At 57.6% G+C, this 23522-nt stretch overlaps 2 protein-coding genes across 6 annotated transcripts; one reads left to right on the forward strand and one right to left on the reverse strand.

The window, feature by feature from the left end:
* Positions 1 to 3655: 3655 nt before the first annotated feature.
* Positions 3656 to 8311, reverse strand: LMF2 (lipase maturation factor 2). Its single transcript, XM_054468983.2, has 14 exons — positions 8140 to 8311; positions 7348 to 7601; positions 7201 to 7229; positions 6848 to 7065; positions 6598 to 6776; positions 6237 to 6378; positions 5950 to 6084; positions 5776 to 5881; positions 5604 to 5700; positions 5349 to 5531; positions 5109 to 5277; positions 4889 to 5000; positions 4475 to 4571; positions 3656 to 4378 (listed from the first exon to the last, which is right to left on the reverse strand). Exons 1-14 carry the CDS (start codon positions 8231 to 8233, stop codon positions 4070 to 4072), a joined length of 2124 nt encoding a protein of 707 aa, XP_054324958.2. The 5' UTR covers positions 8234 to 8311; the 3' UTR covers positions 3656 to 4069.
* Positions 8312 to 8464: 153 nt separating this feature from the next.
* NCAPH2 (non-SMC condensin II complex subunit H2) lies at positions 8465 to 23432 on the forward strand. 5 transcript variants are annotated; one of them, XM_054468985.2, is made up of 20 exons: positions 8465 to 8975; positions 16149 to 16250; positions 17127 to 17182; positions 17277 to 17361; positions 17441 to 17509; positions 17673 to 17752; positions 17833 to 17978; positions 18351 to 18434; positions 18899 to 19029; positions 20698 to 20769; positions 21503 to 21569; positions 21701 to 21808; positions 21946 to 21999; positions 22141 to 22211; positions 22303 to 22375; positions 22458 to 22529; positions 22631 to 22680; positions 22781 to 22882; positions 22977 to 23126; positions 23195 to 23432. In XM_054468985.2, the coding sequence occupies exons 1-20, from the start codon at positions 8868 to 8870 to the stop codon at positions 23333 to 23335; spliced, it is 1821 nt and encodes a 606-aa protein (XP_054324960.2). In that variant the 5' UTR covers positions 8465 to 8867; the 3' UTR covers positions 23336 to 23432. The 5 variants fall into 5 exon arrangements, with proteins under 5 accessions (XP_054324960.2, XP_054324961.2, XP_054324962.2 ...); XM_054468986.2 differs by having other exon boundaries at positions 22461 to 22529; XM_054468987.2 differs by having other exon boundaries at positions 8741 to 8975; positions 17157 to 17182.
* The last annotated feature ends 90 nt before the right edge of the window (positions 23433 to 23522 follow it).

Raw genomic sequence — 23522 nt, forward strand, 5'->3', positions numbered from 1 at the left:
TCTCGATCTCCTGACCTCGTGATCCGCCTGCCTCAGCCTCCCAACGTGCTGGGATTACAGGCGTGAGCCACCGCACCCGGCCTATATTTATTTTTTCTTGAGATGGAGTCTTGCTCTGTTGCCCAGGCTGGAGTGGTGTGGCACGACCTTGGCTCACAGCAACCTTTGCCTCCCAGGTTCAAGCGATTTTCCTGCCTTAGCCTCCTGAGTAGCTAGGATTACAGGCACACACTACCATATCCGGCTAATTTTTTTGTACTTTTAGTAGAGACGGTCTTGCCATGTTGGCCAGGCTGGTCTTGAACTCCTGACCTCAGGTGATTTGTCTGCCTTGGCCTCCCAAAGTGGTGGGATTACAGGTGTGAGCCACCGTGCCTGGCCCAGACTCTCTTTTTAAAATTACGATTGTATTACATAACTATTTCTTCTCAATAGTTGTTATACACGAAGGCAGTACCTCATTCCCCTAATGGACCTTACTTAGCTATCACCTCATAAACAGTTTCCAGCTAATGAGTATAATATATAGAGCAGCCACAAATGTCTCTATGCAAATTTTTCTTTTTTTCTTTTTTAGATGGAGTTTCACTCGTTGCCCAGGCTGGAGTGCAATGGCACGATCTTGGCTCACCACAACCTCCGCCTCCTGGGTTCAAGCGATTCTCCTGCCTCAGCCTCCTGAGTAGCTGGGATTACAGGCGCCTGCTGCCACGCCCAGCTAATTTTTGTATTTTTAGTAGAGACACAGTCTCGCCATGTTGGCCAGGCTGGTCTTGAACTCCTGACCTTGGGAGATACACCCGCCTCGGCCTCCCAAAGTACTGGGATTACAGGTGTGAGCCACCATGCCTGGCCTAAAAATTTATTTTTGACCAATGCAAGTGGTTTTATTCTTTTTTTTTTTTTTGCATTTTACTAGTCCCAGCCTGTGCGTGTTTCCTCCCAGTGCGCAGCCTATATGGTTCTTTGACCAAACGGTGTCTTAGTCACTGCATCTGTTAGAGACTCAGCTTCTCATCAAATCAGTTCTATATAGGCTGGGCACGGTGGCTCACACCTGTAATCCCAGCACTTTGGCAGGATGGTGGGGGGTGGATCACTTGAGGTCAGGAGTTCAAGGCAAGCCTGGCCAACATGGCGAACCCTGTTTCTACTAAAAATACAAAAATTAGCCAGGTGTGGTAGCGCACACCTGTAATCCCACACAAAAGCTTGCATATCCAATGTTCACAGCAGCACTATTCACGTAAGAAAGGCGGAAGCCATGCAAGCGTCCATCGATACATGAATGAATAAGGACAGGGAAAACGTGGCCCCTCCGTACCCTGGACTGAATCAGCCCTAAAGGAACACAACGCTCATACGTGCTATGATGTGGATGTGCCTTGAAAACATCGTGCTGAGTGAAAGAAGACAGGCACAAAGGTCCCACGTTACTGATCCAATTTACAGGAAATGTCCAGAGTAGGTAAATCCACAGAAACAGAAGATAGATGAATAGTTGCTTAGGGCTTGGCAGGGAGGGGTCGGAGGGCAACAGCTAAAGGGTTCAGGGTTTCTTCTGGAGGAGATGAAAGGTTCTAAAATGGCCTCTGGCCGAGGCGCCATGGCTCACGCCTATAATCCCAGCACTTTGGGAGGCCGAAGTGGGCAGATCTCCTGAGGTCAGGAGTTTGAGACCAGCCTGGCCAACATGGTGAAAACCCATCTCTACTAAAACTACAAAAATTAGCTGGGTGTGGTGGTGCACCCCTGTAATCCCAGCTACTTTCGAGGTTGAGGCAGGAGAATTGCTTGAACCCAGGAGGTGGAAGTTGCAGTGAGCCGAGATTGTGCCACTGCACTCCAGCCTGGGTGACAGAGTGAGACTCTGTCTCTAAATAAATAAATAAAATGGACTCTGGCGATAGACGTGCAACTCTGTGAATAAACTGAAAGCCACTGAATTGCGCACTTGAACTGGTGAATTGTGTAGCATGTGACTTACCAAGACAGCTGCTACACAAAACAAAACACAGAAGACTTTCATCAAGTGAGCTGGAAAGCTTAGGAACATCAAGCCGGGCGTGGTGGCTCACACCTGTAATCCCAGCACTTTGGGAGGCCGAGGCGGGCGGATCACGAGGTCAGGAGATCGAGACCATCCTGGCTAACACAGTGAAACCCCGTCTCTACTAAAAAAATACAAAAAATTAGCCAAGTGTGGTGGCGGGTGCCTGTAGTCCCAGCTACTCGGGAGGCTGAGGCAGGAGAATGGCGTGAACCCGGGAGGCAGAGGTTGCAGTGAGCCGAGATCGCGCCACTGCACTTCAGCCTGGGTGACAGAGCAAGACTCCGTCTCAAAAAAAAAAAAAAAAAAAAAAAGGCTTAGGTAGGAACACCAGCTTGGGCAACATGGGGAGTGTGGGTGGTGATGGCAGCCTGAGGCAGGAGGATCATTTGAGCTCAGGAGTCTGAGGCTGCAGTGAGCCACAACTGCACCACTGTGCTCCAGCCTGGGCAACACAGAGTGAGACCCTGTCTAGAAAGCCAAGAAGCCTAGGAACAGGTATTTTAGTTTTAAACATATTACTTTTTTTTTTTGAGATGGAGTCTCACTCTGTTGTCTAGGCTGAAGTGCAGTGGCATGATCTTGGCTCCCTGCAACCTCTGCCTCCCAGGTTCAAGCGATTTTCCTGCCTCAGCTGTGGAGTAGCTGGCATTACAGGCACCCGCCACCATGCCCGGCTAATTTTTGTATTTTTAGTAGAGATCGGGTTTCACCATGTTGGCCAGGCTGGTCTCGTACTCCTGACCTCAGGTGATCCACCCACCTCGGCCACTCAAAGTGCTGGGATTACAGGCGTGAGCCACAGTGCCCAGCCTATTATTAAGCCATGGCTGACTTCTCGATTGTTTATTCCACGTATACGAGCCCCTTGAAGACATCTGAGAGTTCACGCCACAGGCTGTGTTTGAGCACGGGGCTCTATCTGGGTGGGCCAGATGGAGGTCAGCGACGTGAGGGAGCTGGGTACACTGGGAGCTGCCCAGGGGTCTGGCGGGAGAGCAGGAGGCAGGGGCTGTACCAAGGACGGGCCAGAGGCAGAGGAAGCTGTGCTGCGAGTTTCCAGGGTGGGCGGTGACCTCTGATTGATAACCTGACCCCAAATGGAAACCTGGACGGTGCCCTGACTGCTGTCTCTGCTGCTGTCCCCTTCCCAGGATGGAGGCTGGGGGCATCAGATGCACCTTTCCTCCTCCGTCCTAACTCAGGGCCTCCAGCTACCCTCCCCCCGGCCTCACTCTGCAGAGGAGCCTCTGCTAACCTGCCCACCTCATCTCTCCTTCACCCCTTGCCCACTCTGGCCCTTCCGTCCTTTCCTGAGGCCAGGAAGTGGGAGCTTGAGGGAAGTGAGGAACCGGCTCCACCACCGACCTTGGAGTGTGGAGCTGACAGGTCCACCGGGCTGTGCCAGGCCTGAGGTTCCTCTGTGATCAGGCAGTAGGCAACACCAAGCCAGCCTCTTCAGAGAGAATGCCAAGGACGGGGCAGGAGGGTGCCCGGGGAGCCACGCCGTGGGGGAGCCCGACGGTGCTCTGGGCGGCCCACTGCCTGGGGCAGGGGAGACAATCCCATCCTCAGGCCTCCTGGGAAAGCAGCACCAGGCACACAGCCAAGCACAAAAGACGCCTTTATTGGTGCCCAGATCTAAAGGGCAGGATGGGATGGTGTGAAGATGACGTGGAAGATGATGGTGCTTCCCCTCTGACACGGGGGCTAGGGTGGGGGGCTCTAGACTCAGACCCCCACAGCCCAGGGCAGGGGAAGGGTCTTGAGCTAGGTCGTGTTTCCCTCCTGGGCCAATCACAGAGGCAATAGTGGGAGTCCTGGGGAGGGGCGTGGCTGGCGTGGGGGTGGGGCCTGGAGCCCTCAATGCAGCACCCTGCAAACCCCAGGGGCAGCCCCCCAACCTGTGCCTGGCCCTGCAGGGTCAGCTAAGGCACAGAGGCTGGGTCCTGTCCTGCCGGAGGCCAGAGTAGTCCCGGGCACCTGGCCCTCTCAGGACGTGCAGCTGGGAGAACACAGCTACTTCTTTCGCCGGGTGGTCCGCAAACTGCTGGAGCAGGGGTTGGGGGCTGGGGTGGCCTGTTCGGAGGCAGCTCCAGAGTCTTTCTGGGGGGCTGGCCTGCGCTTCTCCCCGCTGGCTCGTGCCAAGAGGGAGGACTGGAGAGAACAGGTTGCTAGCAGGGCCTGCACAACTCTGACAGCCCCCACGGCCACGAGGAGCCCCCAGAGCAGGGTGGGGGCCTCCAGGGGAGACAGCTGAGTGCGAGTCCAGTGGAGGGCCTGGGCCAGGGTGCTGTTGGTGCTGTGGGTGCGAGGTGGGCTCTTGTCCTGTGGAAGGGAGGTTGGGGAAGTGCTTACTGGGTCCGCCCTGGGAGGCTGGGGTCACCCCTGCCACCTTCCCCAGCCTGGCTGACACCCCCTTACCTGTAGCCCAAACTGCCTGAGCAGCGTCTCCAGCGTGGGGTCCCCCAGGGACACGGATGGGAAGAACTCTTCCACCCACTGGCGCCGCCACCACTGGCTGGAGCGGGACCTGATGTTCAGAGGCTGGCGGCACCCCGGGCTCCACACCCCCACCCCCCGGTGCCCGGCCTTACCCCTGATCCTCAGGCTCCACACTCTACCCGGTGCCCAGCCTTACCCCCTGCTCCTCAGGCTCCACACCCCCCCCCCGCCGGTGCCCGGCCTTACCCCTGCACCCTGGGCTCCACACCCCACCTGATGCCCGGCCTTATCCCTGCTCCTCAGGCTCCACACCCCCTCCCTCGGTGCCCCTGCCTTACCCCTGCTCCCCAGGCTCCACACACCCCGCCTCCCCGCCCCGGTGCCTGGCCTTACCGCTGCTCCCCAGGCTGGGAGAACCAGTACTTGTAGCGCTGGGCTCGGACATAGGTGGGCGGCTGCTTGTGGAAGGGATACCTGGCCACTTGGCTCTGGACGAGGCGGATCACTGCAGCGAGAAGGGTCAGCATAGCCCCCGCAGTACCCTCCCTGCCCCTCCCCTCCTCACCCTGCCCCTCCCCACCCGGGCTCCACCCCTCCCCAGCCTGCTCCGCACCTGGCTCCTTGCCCTGCAGCAGGCGCAAGACCAGGCTCGTGAACCACGGGCTGTGCGTGTGCGGGCCCAGGGCTGCAAACCACATCTGCCAGTCCAGGCGTGGCTGGTGGGGCGCCACAACCGGGGGCGGCCGGCTCAGGTTCCCAGGCTTGTACATAAACTCGATCTCCTGCCAGGCAGGCCGAGGTCAGCTGGGCCCACTGACCTGGGCCCCACCCTGCCCGCCCTGGGAGGGCTCACCGTCCAGTGGTGGCCGTCGTAGCTGCCCTCCAGCACCACCTCAGGCCGCCCACCAAGCCCGGTCATGCGGCGGAAGAGGCCATAGGAGTTGGCCAGCTGCAGGTGCTCCACGGCGCCAAACAGGCGGTGGGCCCCGGTCCAGAGGCGCCCGTGGGTCCCGGGCTCCACGTAGGAGTACGGCACCTGGAGGCAGGTGGGAGGTTCTCAGGGCTGCCCTGCCCCCGGCCCGTCCCCCAGCCCTGCAGCGCTACCCACCAGGCTGATCAGGAACAAGGCCACGGTCGCAGTGCCCACAAGGGACAGTTGGACTACAGCGCTGAGCTTCTGTAGCCAGCCCCGCACCTGGGTCCACCTGTGGGCAGGGACCCAAGGTCATCAGGCCGGCCCTGCACACCTGTGCCCCCTCCCTGCTTCCTGGGCCATGTACCTCCAGAGGGCACTCAGCAGCTCCCAGACCAGGGAGGCCACGCCCAGCCACACGGTGGGCAGCGTCAGTGTCTTCAGCCACTGAGAAAACTGGTGGAAGGTGAAAGCTGGTGGAGGAGGGGGGTGTGAGGACTGGTCCGCCCCTGCCCTCTGGCCCCCACAAGTCGGCACTCACTGGTTCTGGAGTGGATGGTGTGCTGCTGCCAGTCAACCTCCAGGCCAAAGTAGTGCACAGTGCCATAGGCCAGAAGCCCGTAGACGGCTAGTTCCAGCAGCAGCGACAGGGTGGCCAGCAGAGCCTTGGGCCAGGCTGTGGGGCAGGACAGTCATGGGTCAGCAGAGGGTCCCCAACCAGGGGACTGGGGTGCAGCTAGAGTGGGAGTCCTGTGGGGATCTTGGAGGGGAGAACCCCTTGGAGGGCAGGGGGCTGGGGACATCGGGCCCAGGACAAGTGACACGCACAGGTGGCAGTCTTCTTGCGGCTGCCGTGGCCAGGCTCAGCAGCCAGGTGTTGGTCGTCCAGCAGTGCAGTGGTAAGCACCAGCGTCATCAGGTTGAAGAAGTTGTAGTTGCCGGTGATGATAATCAAGACCTGCAGCAGCACCTGGGGGCGGCCCGCTCTCAGTGCTCCCGGAGACTGACTCCTGGCCCCATGGCGGGCACCCACCTCCACCCTGCGGGGTGCATCCCTCTGCTACAAGGCCTTCCCAACAGCGGTTGCCAGCTGTCCCCGGGAGCCACCCTGTCCCTAACAGGGCACGCTGAGCAGCGCTGAAGGCCGAGCCCTGTCTGCCTCTCTCTGACAGCTGCGGCCCTCACCCACCTGCGAGTAGAAGGCAGCCAAGCGCAGGCGTCGAATGGGGGCGAAGAACAGGGGCGGCACGGCGATCTCAATCAGGAAGGTGGCCACCACGCTGAGCTTGTGCAGCCAGACGGGCAAGTGGTGTGCGAACCAGGCGGCGGGCGTGGGCAGGCACTGGGTCTCGTAGTGGTAGGTGAGGGCTGCAGGCAAGGGCAGGAGTCAGGGCTGGCCGAGCCCCTAGACTACCCCAGGTCCAGGCCGGGCCCCTCACCAGTGAGCCCCCACCATGCGGGGCAGCGGCTGGTCAGCTTGACTACGCCTGAGGCGAACATGAGGCGGAACAGCAGCCAGCGCACCAGCCAGAAGGGGAGGTCTTCGTGGGGCAGGGCTCCTGCCTGCCTGCCCTGGGGGGCCTCCTTGCGGTGGGAGGCTGGCCTCAGCGGGGCCACCAGCACGGCCAGGAAGCCAGTCTCTAGCAGCAGAGAGTCCCTATAGGGAGAGCAAATAGCACCAAGAGCCCCTCCCCACACAGCTGCTTCCCTCGGAGAGTCCTCCCAGAAGGGGCAGAGCCCTTCCCCACCCCCCACCCAGCCTCCCACAGCCCCAGGCCCAGCCATCACTCACCACTGGAAATACAGGAACACCTGGCCCACCTGCAGAGAGAAGGGCTGTTAGGGAGCGGGTGTGTCTGTGGACTCAGGTAAGGCGGGGGGGGTGGGGGGGGGTGGCGGGGGATGGGGATGGAGTGAGCTGGTCACAGGTCCCACTTGCCTGGCAGGCCGACAGGTAGGCGGCCCAAAGCAGCAGGTAGATGACGGGGTGGCGCAGTGGGCTCAGCAGCAGGGCCCCCAGGGCCAGTACTGCGCCCAGCAGGCTCAGCAGCTCCAGGCCCTGGGCCGTGTCCAGCCCCAGTCTCGGCGCTTCCCACAGCAGCGTCGGGGTCTCCCACAGCTGCTGCCAGCGCCCCTTGCCCTGAGGCCGCAGCGTCCTCCTTGCAGGTAGGATGCCCTCGGGGCCATACAGGCCTGTGGGAGGGCACGTCATGGCCAGACCTTGGACAGCCCTTGCAGACTAGACTACCTGAGTCAGGGCCTGCAGACCCCCCAGCCTAGGCCAGAGCATGCGGATACCTCCATCCCTAGGTCAGAGGCCGCAGTCCCTCCAGAGCCCGTCCCCCAGGTCAGGACCTGTCAAAACCCCGTCCCAGGGCTAGAGGCCTGCTCAACTAGCTGAGTCAGGGCCTCCCACCCAGCAGAGCCCACTGCCCTCTTCCAGGTCTCAGCCCGATCTCCTACCTGCCCCACCAGGTCTGGGAGGAAGCCTCCCTCCCGCCTCAGAGTTCTGTCTCCTACCCCAGGTCAGAGTCCAGAGCCTTACGGGAAATGGATCACCGCACATCTTCCCACCCCCACAGCGGCATGCAGGACACGAACCGCCGCCCCCTACCCCACGCCAAGGCCTGGCCCTCACTCCCAACCCCAGACTGCGTGAGTGCCGGACACAGAAAAGAGGACATAAGGTCCCGCGCCGAGGCTGGGGGTGTCCCACCCTGGGTGCCTTCACCTGGGATCTGCGTGTAGAGGGAAGCGAAGGCAAACATGAAGACGACCGCCACGCCCTGGAGGAAGAGCTGCCGCGGGAGCCGGGAGCCCGCCATGTCCGCTACGCGTCCCGCTAGAGCAGGGCCCGCCCTCCGCGTCCGCCCGCCCGCTGCAGCTCCAGGCCCCGCCCCGCCTCGCCCGCGGCAGCCCCAGGCCCCGCCTCCTCACGGCCCCGCCCACCCAGCCCGCGGCAGCCCCAAGCCCCGCCTCCTCACGGCCCCGCCCGCCCAGCCCGCGGCAGCCCCAAGCCCCGCCTCCTCCGCCCGCCCGCGGCACCTGCAGGCCCCGCCCCTCCCCGCCCCGCCGGCGGCAGCCCCAGATCCCGCCTCCTCACCGCCCCGCCCGCCCGACCCGCTGCAGCCCCAGGCCCCGTCCCGCCCCGCCCCGCCCGACCCACGGCGGCCCCAAAAGCCCTCCCGTCCAAACTGGTGGCAGCCCAAAGCTCCGCCCATCGCCCGCAGGCTTCGACCCCGCCCCGCGACTCTTCCGGTGCGCTCCCGCCGCGCGGCACGGGGGTTTGCCTCTCCGGCTTTGGCCCACGTTACGTCATAGACATGCGCGCGACGCCGCGCCTACGCATTTTCCTGGGCGGGAACAGCAAAATGGCGCCAGAACTAGTGGCGGGCTGAGGACGCCGTACCCCTCGCAAGGCAGCCCTGCGGTCCCTTTGCCGCCCGTTCCCTCCCGGACATGGAGGACGTGGAGGCGCGCTTCGCCCACCTTTTGCAGCCCATCCGCGACCTCACCAAGAACTGGGAGGTAGACGTGGCGGCCCAGCTGGGCGAGTATCTGGAGGAGGTGAGGGCAGCGGGGGAGTGACGCGGGGTGGGCCGGCGGGTGGGGCTGCGGGGCGGGGGCTCCGGCCCGGGGCTGTGGGCGCCCCACTGCCACCACGCCTATGGCCATCTGGCGCTCTGGCCGCGCTGGTCCTCGGGCTCCCTGCTTCTTTTCAAACTCCATCTCTGCCTCCCCAAATCATCCCTTGTTGGATTAGCGTGGACCTGTCATTGCAGGTCTCTACCCGTCAGCGAGCCGTGAATGATTGAGTGGGTGGTGACCAGCCGTTTCTCTAACGTAGTGGAATAGACTAGAAAGCATTGTTGCTTTTGTTGCAGTTATTGCGAGCATGCTTGTGTGTTTGAGAGGTCTGGATCACGATGTCAGAGGGATTTTTTATCTTGGATTTTCAAACCAATTATCAAGCTATTGCCATGCTGCATCCTGTTAGCAATTAGTGTTTCTTCCATGTTTCACAGCCCTGTCTAGATCTCTGTTAAGCTGTCTGCTCCATATCTGCGCTTCATTTTTACTCCTCAGCCCAGCTCAGTCTGGCGTCCACGACACTTAAATGTTTCTTGTCTTGATCAGCAGTGATCTCCATCCTACCAAATCCAAGGGACATGCTCAAATCAGCATTTGTTGGACTGGCCACTCCTTCCTTTTTGAAACATGCTGGTAGGATTTTTTTTGCCTATTTCATTGCCTGCTTTTTCTCTTCTATCCACTCTGTAAGTGTTGAGTTCCTCAGGACAGGGCCTGGGTCATCTTCTGATGCATTTTCTCTGAAGTGTCATTTATTTCTATGATTTTAAGTATTGCCCGTATTAGGACAACTACCAGATCTGCAGCTCCATCCCAGATCTTTTCTCCAAATCTACTTTACATATCCAGCTGCTCTCTTGGCATCTACTGAGTGTCACGTAAACATCTCATTTAACATATTTAAAGTGGAACTCTTCATTTTTCTGCTTAAACCCCAGCCTTTCCCATCTTGGAAAATGACACCACTGTTCAACCAAAGGTAAAAGCTAAATGTGGCTATAGTGAAGCTCCACGCTTAACATCCAGTTCACCCATGAATTCCATCAGTTATACCACCAGAATATCACTTGAATTCATCTGTTCTCCATTTTATTTGGTCTAGGCCTCCATTGTCTCTGGCCTGGATTTGTGTAAAACCTTCCTATTTGGGTTCCCTTATCCCTGTTTTTGTCCCGTCCAATTCGTGCTCCAACCAGCAGCAAGTGTGACCCTTAAAAATTAAAATCCGGCCACAGCACTGTTTTCTGCGTAAAACCCCTCAGTGGCTTTCCATTATGCTCAGAATAAAACCCAAATTTCCTCCTCTGAACCTGGCTCTGCTCCCCATTTTAGCCTTATTTTGGGCTGTTTTGTATCTTGTTCTTTTTTTTTTTTTTTTTGAGACGGAGTCTTGCTCTGTCACCCAGGCTGGAGTGCAGTGGCGCTATCTCGGCTCACTGCAAGCTCCGCCTCCTGGGTTCATGCCATTCTCCTGCCTCAGCCTCCTGAGTAGCTGGGACTACAGGCGCCCGCCACTACGCCCGGCTAATTTTTTGTATTTTTAGTAGAGACGGGGTTTCACCGTGTTAGCCAGGATGGTCTCGATCTCCTGACCTCGTGATCCGCCCGCCTCGGTCTCCCAAAGTGCTGAGATTACAGGCGTGAGCCACCGCGCCCGGCCGTATCTTGTTCTTTTGAACCAGTCAACCTATGGCCCTCCATGCTTTTTCTTGGTGGAAGGTCTTCATGCTTTCTGCCCCCACTCGGGAATGTTCTTTTTTGTTTTTATTTATTTATTTATTTATTTTGAGACGGAGTCTCGCTCTGAGACGGAAGTGCAGTGGCGCGATCTCAGCTCACTGCAAGCTCCGCCTCCAGGGTTCACGCCATTCTGCCTCAGCCTCTGGAGTAGCTGGGACTACAGGCACCTGACTCCACGCCCAGCTTATTGTTTAATATTTTTAGTAGAGACAGGGTTTCACCGTGTTAGCCAGGATGGTCTCTATCTCCTGACCTCGTGATCCACCTGGCTCGGCCTCCCAAAGTGCTGGGATTACAGGCGTGAGCCACCGCGCCCGGCCTCTTTTTTGTTTTTAAATAAAGAGAGACTTCATATGGTAAGGAAAAGGAGAAAAAAAATCAGAGAGGAAGATCTTACTATGTTGCCCAGGCTGATCTCAAACTGCTGTGCTCAAGCAGTCCTCCTGCCTCAGCTTCTCAGGTAGCTGGGACTATAGCTGTGCACCACCACGCCTGGCTGGGAATATTCTTTTAATGACTGAGTCTGTTTTCTTTTCTTTTCTTTTCTTTTTTTGAGATGGAGTCTTGCTCTGTTGCCCAGGCTGGAGTACAGTGGCAGACTCTTGGCTTACTGCAACCTCCGCTTCCCAGGTTCAAGCAATTCTCCTGCCTCAGCCTCCCAAGTAGCTGGGATTACAGGCATGCCCCACCACGTTCAGCTAATTTTTGTATTTTTAGTAGAGATGGGTTTCGCCACATTGGCCAGGCTGGTCTCAAACTCCTGACCTTAGGTGATCCACCCAGCTCTGCCTCTTTCCAAAGTGCTGGGATTACAGGCGCCCGCCACCACGCCCGGCTAATTTTTTTTTTTTTTTTTTTTTTTTGAGACAGGGTCTTGCTCTGTGGCCCAAGTTGTGAGTGCAGTGGCGCGATCTCGGCTCACTGCAAGCTCTGTCTCCTGGGTTCACGCCATTCTCCTGCTTCAGCCTCCTCAGTAGTTGGGTTTACAGGTGCCCACCACCACGCCCGGCTAATTTTTTTGTATTTTTTAGTAGAGACAGGGTTTCACTGCGTTAGCCAGGATGGTCTCGATCTCCTGACCTTGTGATCCGCCCACCTCGGCCTCCCAAAGTGCTGGGATTACAGGCGTCAGCCACCGTGCCTGGCCCCAGCTAATTTTTGTATTTTTAGTAGCGATGGGGTTTCACCATGTTGGCCAGGCTGGTCTTGAACTCTTGACCTCGTGATCCGCCCACCTCATCCTTCCAGAGTGCTGGGATTGCAGGTGTGAGCCACTGTGCCTGGCCACAAGCCATTCTTCAACTCATTTACCTGTTTGTGGCCTGTCTCCACCCTAGAATGTGAGTTCTGCCAGGGCAGGGACCATGCTTATGCCCTCTTTTGTCTGCTTAGTAGAGTGCCTGGCACATAGGTGTGGACGTTAAAGTGTTTGTTAAATGCACATGAGATCTGATGACCAAACTTCTCGGCTCTCATGCATAGTTGGCTGAGAAAATACAGGGAACTGTGCTGGGCAGAGCTCCTGTGAATTCAGGTTTTCACATCAAGCAGGGTCCGTGGGGACACCTGTTCACTTCGTAAATCTCCTTCCTGGCTTGGTCAGCTCCCTTCCTGCTTTCTTATGTCTGCTCTTCCAAACCTCTGCTGCTTGAAGTCCTGATTTCCTGGTTTCTAGTATTATCTTTTTCCTTCTTTCATTTTCCACACACTACCATGATGTTCTTTTTCTTTTTTTTGTCTTTTTTTTTTTTTTTTTTAAGATAGGTTCTTGCCCTGTTGCCCAGGCTAGAGTGCAGTGGTGCAGTCATGGCTTACTGCAGCCTCGACCTCCCAGGCTCAAGTCATCCTCCCATCTCCCAAGTAGCTGGGACTGCAGGCACGTGCCACCGCACCCGGCTAATTTTTTGTGTTTTTGGTAGAGATGGGGTGTCACTGTGTTGCCCAGGCTGTTCTCAAACTCCCAAGCTCAAGCGATCCACCTGCCTTGGCCTCCCAGAGTGCTGGGATTATAGGTGTGAGCCATTGCACTGGCCACAATGTTCTTCTAATACTGTCAGGATCCTACCCTCTTCTATCCATTTATTTATTCATTGTTGTTAGTTGTGAATTGTGTGCCAAGAACCATGTTAAACTTTGAAAAAATAGTGCCAAGCAAAGCAAATGATAATCCCCACTATGGTAGGACTTCCACTGTCATGGGAAGACAGGTCCAAGAGAGTAACAACATGGAGGTGTAATAAATATGCATTTGGTGTTTACTTGTGTTAAGCACCTGTTTTATGTGCTTTACACATATAAATGCAGAGTCCTCACAAAAACCCTGTTAGTAGAGGCATTAGAGATGCACCCTGAATGATAGTGGTTAGTGGCAGATCAGAATCTACCCTCCACCGCTGCACGTGACTGTGTAGTCACAAACTGATGGCCAGGCGTGGTGGCTCACGCCTGTAATCCTAGCACTTTGGGAGGCCGAGGCAGACGGATCATTTGAGGTCAGGAGTTCGAGATGAGCCTGACCAACATGGTGAAAACCTGTCTCTACTAAAAGTACAAAAAAAATTAGCCGGGTATGGTGGTGCACGCCTGTAGTCCCAGTTACTTGGGAGGCTGAGGCAGGAAAATCACTTGAACCTGGGAGGCAGGGGTTGCAGTGAGCCGAGATTGCGCCACTGCACTCCAGCCTGGACGACAGAGCGAGACTCTGTCTCAAAAACAAAAACAAAAACCGACCAACTAACCAACCAAAAAAAAAACACCAGAAACTTACAAGGGATTTGAAAGAAAATGTATGGTCCTTTGGAGAGTTTGGGGGACTTTGTTTGGGATGAAAGCAGTTACTTAATTTTGGTGAGCTAAAGAATGTTTAGCTCCAGGTGGAGAAAACCTGGTGTTGGAAGGATTGGAGTTTTTACAAAAATTAGCCGGCCGCCTATAATCCCAGCTACTGAGGAAGCTTAGGCAGGGAGAATTACTTGAACCCAGGAGGCAGAGGTTGCAGTGAGCTGAGATTGCACCCCTGCATTCCAGCTTGGGCGACAGAGTGAGACTCCGTCTCAAACAAAACAAAACAAAACGGAAGGTTCCGAATTGGGAGCACAGAGCAGAGGAGGGCAGGCGGCTGGAGAGGGAGGCTGGCCAGCATTGGAGGCCTCCCTCTGGCTCCGTTTAGGATTTTAGGTTTCTCCTGCCATTCTTAGGAAAAACCCAAAATCCTAAACAGAGGCACTGAGCAGGGTGTGGAGAGTGGACGGGAGGGGAGCAAAGGGCAGGAGGAGCCGTGTCAGTGCAGAGGCGAAAGGGGAGGTGGTGGGGCCAGAATGGGGGTGACTGTGGAGAGGAACCCCTGGGTTTCTGGGCAGGTGGGTTGGGGGGTATCTGGAGTTCAGTGTGGATGCATTCAGTATGAATCTTGGTGAAGACATCCAAGCGATGTTAGAAGAAGGCAGCTGAACATGTGGGTTTGGGCTCAGATGGCAGGTCCAACCTGGGGAGGTGAGAAGACAAGTGAAGCCTGGTGGTGTCTTGGGAGCGGGCAAGCCTGCCAGGCTGAGGGTCACTGGAGAGAAGGGCCACCTCTGCAGCTCGGCTTCCGGGCTGCCATCTCCTCCACGTTCCCTTCTTTCTGGCCCAGCTCTTCAGGTCCTGAAAACCCCCAGGGTCCTCACACTCTGTAGACGGCCATGCTGCTGTTTCCTCTCCCTTTCTCCCAGATCTGACAAACACCCTTTATCCTTCAAGAGCTAATGGAAGTGACTCCCCTTGGGGATGGCCTCCCAGCCTCTCCCCCTCCTTCATGCTACCATGGTGCCTGAAATCTTGCCTCTCCCCAGCACGTGCCGTGCTTTGGCCATGTTTAGATCATGCTCATTTTCCTGAAGAGATGTGTCCAGTCTCTGCTAGCTGCCTACACGTTCCCTCCATCTGTCTGGTGAGCCTCTGCGTTTTTCAGGCTTAGCTTTGACATTATCTACGCATGTGTTCATCAAATATTTACTGGACACCAGTGTCAGGCACTGAACAGAAGGCTGGAATTACACTAATGCTGCTCACACAGTTCACTAAGGGACACGATCACACTCATGGAGCGGCACGGAGGCCCCAGGAATGGAGGGGCTCTGAAAAAGAGTTTGCATGGGGACAGCTGGGGGTCTGTGTTCCAGGCAGATGGAAATGCAAAATTGAAGAGCTGAAAAGACACCTAGGGGCTTCAAAGTGTCGTTTGTGGCTGGGCACGGTGGTGCATGCCTGTGATCCCAGTGCTTTGGGAGGCTGAGGCAGGAGGATCGCTGGAGTTTGAGACCAACCTGGGCAACATAGAGAAGCCCTGTCTCTACAAAAACTTTTTTTTTTTTGAGATGGAGTCTGGCTCTGTCACTCAGGCTGGAGTGCAGTGGCGCCATCTCGGCTCAATGCAAGCTCCGCCTCCCGGGTTCACGCCATTCTCCTGCCTCAGCCTCCCGAGTAGCTGGGACTACAGGTGTCCGCCACCACGCCCGGCTAATTTTTTGTATTTTTAGTAGAGACGGGGTTTCACCATGTTAGCCAGGATGGTCTCAATCTCCTGACCTCGTGATCCACCCGCCTTGGCCTCCCAAAGTGCTGAGATTACAGGTGTGAGCCACCGTACCCGGCCTTGTTTTTTTTTTTTTTTTTTAAAGTGTCATTTGCTGAGAAGGAATACAGGAGATGAGCCAGCGTTGGGGAAGATCTTGGGTTAAGTATGGAAGTAAAGTGTTTGGGGACATTTGAACGTACTCTGCAGACAGTTATGAATGCAGCCCCAGAGCTAAGGAGAGAGCTGGTCGGGATGGGTTTGGGGCTCATTGGCTCATGATTGGCAGCTTGGGCATGGGATGAAGGAATGTGTATGGCGGGGGGTGTGTGGGAAGAAGAGAGGCTGAGGTTGGAGTGCCTGGCACACTGACGTTTAAGGGGTGACAGAGGAGCTGGGGCTCTGGGAGGCTGAGGGGGGCAGAGGAAGGATGACGACTCACCTGTAACTGTTTCCTGAGTTCTCTGCTCAGAGGATGGAGACCTCAGCATTTTGTCTCTGCCTTTCCTTCCCCTGAGGTTCCCTGTTCTTCTCTGCGTCAGGGGTCTTCCTGCTGGAGTCTGTCAGCCTCCGGCGCCTTGTGGAGGGAGCCGCTGTGCTGCCCTGGTTGTTTGTAGACAGTGTGCCCTGGGGACCTTCCACTTCCAAAACAGGTTTTTGTTATAGGAAGTAGGGGGAAACACAGAGACCTGTCTCTCCCCCGAAATACCAGGGACAACCGGTGAGCCCACAGCAGAGCTAGAGCTGCCCGTCTCGGGAGGTGCTGGGCAGAGACCAAAGATGGGTGGGGCTGCCCTGGAGGAAGCGAGTGCAGACTGGGCCTTGGATTCCCCCTGCCCTTGTGTTGTTTCTTGCAGCTGGATCAGATCTGTATTTCTTTTGATGAAGGCAAGACTACAATGAACTTCATTGAGGCAGCGTTGTTGATCCAGGGCTCTGCTTGTGTCTACAGTAAGAAGGTAGGCCGTGCTTGACGCTGGTTTTGGCATTTTGGTGGCCAGTGGGACTGTAGTCAGCTCTCCTTCTGGGGCAAGCGCAGTGGTCGTCCCGTCTGTGACCTACCTCCCTCTCTCCTCAGGTCGCAGCCAATTCCTCAGCACCTTCCAACACCAAGAACGATTTTTAATTGAAAATCACACAGCCAGGCAGGGAGGGTCTTGTGTGCTGTTGGGCTCTGTTGTCTCGGGGGAATGACACCTGCTGTGTGCACTTGGGCACAGCCCAGGGTGCCAAATGCACCCACCTTCCACTTCCCCGTCCCCTACTTGTGGGTACTTCATTGTCAGCACCTAGAAAATCCACAACCACCACCCTCATGGTGGGGCCTCTGTTCTGTGGAGGAGAAGGACAGGAAGTGAGTGAAGGGCTCTGTCCTGCAGGCCCCGTGGCGGCAGGAGCTGGGACAGGGTGGGGCCAGGACAGGAGCAGGGGCTGGGGTGATGCTGGCGGGAGCACATGGGCGGAGGAGCAGCAGGGTGCAGGCCATCAGCAGAGTGGGTGCCAAGCACGAGCGGCCTCGCCACCAAGGGCCGTGTGAGGCACACTTGTGGGTACCACAGTACCGTCAAGGTCACACGTTGAGAAGGCCACGCTCGCGGCTGCGTGGACCATAGCGGGCAGAGGAGAGATGTGGGTGGCCTCAGCTGGTAAAGTAATTCTCATGAGATTCCTGGTTTGATTTGAGAATTATTTTTGGAACCAAAATTGGTGGTTTCTTGTACTGGAGGTTTGGTGGTGGTGGCCAGGCCTCGTGGAGGGCACCGATGGATAGCTGGGAAGGCCTTGGGGGTGGGCCCCTCCTTTCTGGGTCCTCACTGCCTGCATCTGGTCACCAGGTGGAATACCTCTACTCACTTGTCTACCAGGCCCTTGATTTCATCTCTGGAAAGAGGTGAGTTGTGCAGCCACTCACTGTGCTGCCCTGCGTGTGGCCAGGGAGGCCCCTGCAGCTCCTGGAATGCCCATGGGATGTGCCTCTCTCTCAGGCGGGCCAAGCAGCTCTCATCGGTGCAGGAGGACAGGGCCAATGGGGTTGCCAGCTCTGGGGTCCCCCAGGAGGCAGAGAATGAGGTGAGTTTCTTGGGCATGTGGCCCCCGCCCACTGTGTGTTTGCCTGGGCTCCGCCCCCACGAGCTCTGTCTCCCTCCAGTTCCTGTCGCTGGATGACTTCCCTGACTCCCGGACTAATGTGGATCTCAAGAATGATCAGGCGCCCAGTGTGAGTCCTGGCCTGGCCCCTTTTAGGTTGGGGTGAGGTCAGCACTTTCCCTGGGGCTGTGTTGAGCTGATGGGGTGTGGGAAGGTGTCATTGCCCCATGTGGGTTCTGTTCTCCGCTGGAGTGGAAGGGTGCCTGGCTCACCCACCCTCGGCCTCCATGCAGGAGGTCCTCCTCATCCCCCTGCTGCCCATGGCCCTGGTAGCCCCTGATGAAATGGAGAAGAACAACAATCCCCTGTACAGGTAGGGATCTGAGCCCAGCGACAGAGAGGGAGGCCTGCCTGGGAAGGGTTTCTACAGCAGGCGTGTTTTCGCCAGCACAGCCGTCAGGGTGAGGTCCTGGCCAGCCGGAAGGATTTCAGGATGAACACGTGCGTTCCCCACCCCAGAGGGGCCTTCATGTTGGAGCCAGAGGGCATGTCCCCCATGGAGCCAGCGGGCATTTCCCCCATGCCAGGGACCCAGAAGGGTGAGGGCTTGGATGCGGGGGGCTTGGTGGGAAGGAAGGAAGGGAGGGTCTTCTGGTTGGACTCGTGGGGTGCCCTGTGCTTGCCACCTCTGGTCTTGGGAGCTCCCTGTCTCTGGGTGCCCGCTCTAGTCTAGACAGGTTGGCTGGTGCTCATCCCACCCGTCTGCTGTGCCTTGATTCCAAGTTAACATGGTCTCAGTGCCAGAGACCTGGTGCCTGGCTCAGGGCCCTGCTGTCTTCCCCCAGCCCAAGGCCTGGAGTCTGCTGGGCTCTGCCCTTCTGCTGGCCCCTTGGAGAGGCTTGTTGAACACCGGGCAGGGACCACCTTGGAGAGGGGCTGGGCTGACCTTGTCCAATCCCTGTCTCTCCCAGACGCCGGGAGGACTGAGGAGCAGCCAATGGAAGTTTCCGTGTGCAGGAGCCCTGTCCCAGCACTCGGCTTCTCCCAGGAGCCAGGTGAGAAGAGAGCTCCCCGGTGGGACTGGCAGGGCAGTCAAAGAGGGGACCAGGGAGGCAGCACCCAGTGGACACGGCTCCAAGGGGCTGCTCTCAGCTGCCAGCCTCATGCCCCTTCTGTGGCCCATGGGAATAAGGCCTCGCCCCGGGGAAGCAGCCACAGTCCCCGGCCTTACCTGAGCCTCAGCCCGTCTTGGTTCACTGACTGCCCTCTGACCGCCCTCCTGGGTCTCCTCTCTGGGCAGATGTGGATGGCTGCATTTAAAGAGGAACATTTGCTAAGAAATAAAATGAACCAAGCAGAGCACAGAGCACGGGAGCACGATGAGGACGGCGCGAGGCACCTGCCGAATCCTCTGGGCTCCATGACTAAAGCTGAGGGAGGAAGTGGCCATCAGGGTCCCTTTGGTGCCGTCTGGTCTCGACACTCCTTGGAGCTGATCACTCTCTTGCTCCCTGCCCAGGCCCCTCTCCAGAAGGCCCGATGCCCCTGGGCGGGGGTGAGGACGAGGATGCAGAGGAGACAGTAGAGCTTCCTGAGGCCTCGGCCCCCAAGGCCGCTCTGGAACCCGAGGAGCCCAGGAGCCCGCAGCAGGTGGGACCCACATGGAGGCCTGCAGAGCCTGAGCTGTGAACGGGCAACCCTGGCTCTGGGGCCCAGTCGCCTTGCACAAGGAGGACAGTGCTATGGCCTTGGCCCCAGGCCATTGGTCTGGGGCAGAAGCCCACCCGTCTTGCAGCCCGTCCTGCAACCAGCCCTTTTGAACAGCAGCTTCTGTGTTCCTCCCCTCTCTGAGCAGAACTGATGCTCCTCAGAGTAGTGAGCTGGCGTCCAAGGGTTTGAGCCCTGTCGAGCTCACAGCGACCTGGGATGGCCGCTGGTTGCCAAGGCGCCTCTCTGCAGTCGGGCTGGTAGGAGGGGGTGTCTGGAGGCCATTGCTGCCTCCCTTAGCCCCAGGGTCAACTGTACCCAGCCTAGAGCCAAGAAATCCTTCCTTTATATTCATTAAAACAAAATCAACCTGATGCATACAGAGGAAATGTTAACGTTTCTTCACTCTAGTTGGTAGATGACGTGGATATTTGTCATATTCTATTCATTTTTACTAGTTTTGAGGAAGAGTACCCCGTGACCACTGTTTGTGTGTTTTTTTGTTTGTTTTTTGAGATAGAGTCTCGCTCTGTTGCCCAGGCTGGAGTGAGTGGCGCGATCTTGGCTCACTGCAAGCTCCGCCTCCCGGGTTCACGCCATTCTCCTGCTGCAGCCTCCCGAGTAGCTGGGACTACAGGTGCCCGCCACCATGCCTGGCTAATTTTTTGTATTTTTAGTAGAGACGGGGTTTCACCGTGTTGGCCAGGATGGTCTCGATCTCCTGACCTCATGATCTGCCCGTCTCGGCCTCCCAAAGCGCTGGGATTACAGGTGTGAGCCACCACGCCCAGCCCACTGTTTGTGTTTTAAAGTTTTTCTTAGGGTTTTTGTTTTAATGCCCACAGAGAGTACTAGCAGGGTTTATTTTTACCTTATCTTATTTTTTTTTTTTTTTGAGACAGGGTCTTGCTCTGTTGCCCAGGCTAGAGTGCAGTGGCCTGATCTTGGCTCACTGCAGCCTTGACTCTCTCTAGGCTCAGGTGATCCTTCCACCTCAGCCTCCCGAGTAGCTGGGACTATAGGTGTGTACCACCACGCCTGGCTAATTTTTGTATTTTTTGTGGAGACAGGGTCTCACTGCATTTTTTGTGGAGACAGGGTCTCAAGACAAGCCCAGGCTGGTCTTGAACTCCTGGGCTCAAGTGATCCGCCCGCCTTGGCCTCCCAAAGCACTGGGATTATAGGCGTGAGCCACTGTGTCCGGCCCCTGTAGGTTTTTGTTTGTGTTTTTTTTGGACGGAGTCTTGTTCTTTTGCCCAGGCTGGAGTGCAGTGGTGTGATCTCGGCTCACTGCAACCTCTGCCTCAGCGATTCTCCTGCCTCAACCTCCCGAGTAGGTGGGATTACAGGTGTGTGCCACCACACCCGGCTAATTTTTTTTGTATTTTTAGTAGAGGCAGGGTTTCACCGTGTTGGCCAGGCTGGTCTAAAACTCTTGACCTCAGGTGATCTGCCCGCCTTGGCCTCCCAAAGCGCTGGGATTACAGGCGTGAGCCACCATGCCCGGCCCTTGTAGGGTTCTTGATGTTGACCCAAGGTGGAGTTCCTGGGGTACCCAGAGCCTTGAGTGGAGAAAGGGGAGAAGTGAGGACCCTGTGACTGTCTTTGCAGAGTGCTGGCCTGCCCAGGAGGTACATGCTGCGGGAGCGAGAGGGGGCCCCAGAGCCTGCATCCTGCGTGAAGGTAGGAGTGTTGGGGCCCTGACCCCCAGCAGGGAGGGATGGGCAGATTCGAGGACTGGCTGCCTGCCCATCATGCTCTTGCTCCTGCTGGCCTGTGGTGTTCCCAGCCTGTGGCCCTTTGCACTTGCTCTCTTAAAGACCCCCTCATGTGACTCTGGTCTCCCACCCTCCCTCGAGTGTTCCCCTCTGTGATCCAGGATTTGAGTGTGGTCGCCTCTGCCCCAGGCTGTCACTGCACTTGTTGCCTGGGCTTTGGGAAGGTGGCTGTGCACCCTCTACTCTTCCTCTGGGAGGGCGGCTGTGTACCCCTTACTCCTCTGGGAGGGTGGCTGTGTACCCTCTTTTCCTCTGGGAGGGTGGCTGTGTACCCTCTACTCCTTTGGGAGGGCGGCTGTGCACCCCCTACTCCTTTGGGAGGGCGGCTGTGCACCCCCTACTCCTTTGGGAGGGCGGCTGTGTACCCCCTATCCCTCCTTTGGGAGGGCGGCTGTGTACCCCGTCCCTCCTTTGGGAGGGTGGCTGTGTACCCCCTACTCCTCCTTTGGGAGGGCGGCTGTGCACCCCCTACTCCTCCTTTGGGAGGGCGGCTGTGCACCCCCTACTCCTCCTTTGGGAGGGCGGCTGTGCACCCCCTACTCCTCCTTTGGGAGGGCGGCTGTGCATCCCCTATTCCTTTGGGAGGGATGGCTGTGCACCCCCTACTTCTCCAGCGTCGTCTTGTGCTCTGTGCCCAGGAGACTCCAGACCCCTGGCAGAGCCTGGACCCCTTTGACTCCCTGGAGTCTAAGCCCTTCAAGAAAGGTAATTAGGCGGAAGGTACCTTCACTCAGGTACCCCTGGCTGGGTTTCCCAGGGCATGAGGTAGGGGGGTGGGTGTGGGCTTTGCACCCTGATCCCCCAGCGGCTCTAAGACAGTCCCTGTTTGCCCCCAGGTAGGCCTTACTCTGTGCCCCCCTGTGTGGAGGAGGCTCTGGGACAGAAGCGCAAGAGGAAGGGCGCTGCCAAGTTGCAGGACTTCCACCAGTGGTACCTGGCTGCCTGTGAGTGGGTGTGGTGTGCACTCCGGACCCCTGGGAGCTGGGGGCTGGGCCAGGGCAAGTGGAGGAGGATCAGTGCCCTTTTCCCAATGCTGTGGGCAGCTCTTGGCCTGGCTGGTGCTGAGCACGTTCTTTCACAGATGCTGACCATGCTGACAGCAGGAGGCTTCGGCGAAAGGGTCCGTCCTTTGCAGGTGAGGCTGAAGTCCTCAGGGAAGACAGTTTTACTCTCCTTCCCCTACCTCTACCCCCACCTGGTGTCACCCAAAGCCTTGGGTGGACTGGCACGGGGCCTGGGAAGGACGAGGGAGCCCTCACCAGGCCTTTGTCTGCAGACATGGAGGTCCTGTACTGGACACACGTGAAGGAGCAGTTGGAAACTCTCCGGAAGCTGCAGAGGAGGGAGGCAAGTCCTAGCTGGTCAGCTGTGATCTAGGACTCTGTGGCAGCCCTGATGGGAGGTGACAGTGCCCCTCACAGATGCTTTCTCTGGACAGGTGGCTGAGCAGTGGCTGCGGCCTACAGAGGAGGACCACCTGGAGGATTCCCTGGAAGACCTGGGGGCAGCAGGTGGGTGCCTGCCAGGGGGTGGGATGGGGCTCGGCACCTGCTGACTAGCTGCCTGTGTGCTGTTCACTCTCCCACCTCCCAGCAGATGACTTTCTAGAGCCTGAGGAGTATGTGGAACCCGAGGGAGTAGACCCCAGGGAAGCTGCTGGCCTTGGTAGGTGGGCAGCGGGCTAGGAGTGCTGAGGGGCCACTGGAGCTGGGGACAGGGGAGTGTGTGGCCCCTCAGCAGCCCAGCTCACAGCTACCCCTTCCCAGACGCAGTGCCGATGTCCCTGAGCTACGAGGAGCTGGTTCGAAGGAATGTGGTAGGCCTGGATTAGAGGGGTACGGGGAGGGGAGGGGGATAGGTGAGAGGCGCCCAGGCCCCTGCTTGGGAGGCAGTAGCTCCTGCTGATCCTCCCCTAGGAGCTCTTCATCGCCACCTCTCAGAAGTTTGTCCAGGAGACAGAGCTGAGCCAGCGCATCAAGGACTGGGAGGACACAGTGCAGCCTCTGCTCCAGGAGCAGGTGAGGCGGGGCCGCTGAGAACCAGAGCTGTGTGCCGCAGGTCTGTCCAGGGCCTTGCCTGTCTCCGCAGCCAACTTGCCCCTCCCCTGTGCAGGAGCAGCATGTGCCCTTTGACATCCACACCTATGGGGACCAGTTGGTCTCACGGTTCCCCCAGCTCAATGAGTGGTGTCCCTTTGCGGAGCTGGTGGCTGGGCAGCCGGCCTTCGAGGTGTGCCGTTCCATGCTGGCCTCCCTGCAGCTGGTGAGTAGCCCGGGATACGTGGGAGGGGGAGACGGTCCCCAGACCCTGCTGATGCGCCCCCCCTGCAGGCCAATGACTACACGGTGGAGATTACCCAGCAGCCCGGGCTGGAGACAGCTGTGGACACCATGTCCCTGAGACTGCTCACGCACCAGCGAGCCCACAAGCGCTTCCAGACCTACGCGGCCCCCTCCATGGCGCAGCCCTGAGTGGGGAGCACCAAGGCAGGGGTGGGGGAATGTGTACTGAGGAGCCGTGCGTCTGTTCCTGGCTGGCCCGGCCTAATAAAGCAGTGTTGCCATCTCATCTTCCCCCTAAAAACCCTTCTATGTACACCTGTTCTGCGCAGAGAAGAAGGCTACCTGGCCTCCCTGGGCTGTTGGTACAGATCACACA

This window comes from Pongo pygmaeus, chromosome 23 (assembly GCF_028885625.2).
Source record: "Pongo pygmaeus isolate AG05252 chromosome 23, NHGRI_mPonPyg2-v2.0_pri, whole genome shotgun sequence".
In the NCBI taxonomy this organism is placed as follows: domain Eukaryota; kingdom Metazoa; phylum Chordata; class Mammalia; order Primates; family Hominidae; genus Pongo; species Pongo pygmaeus.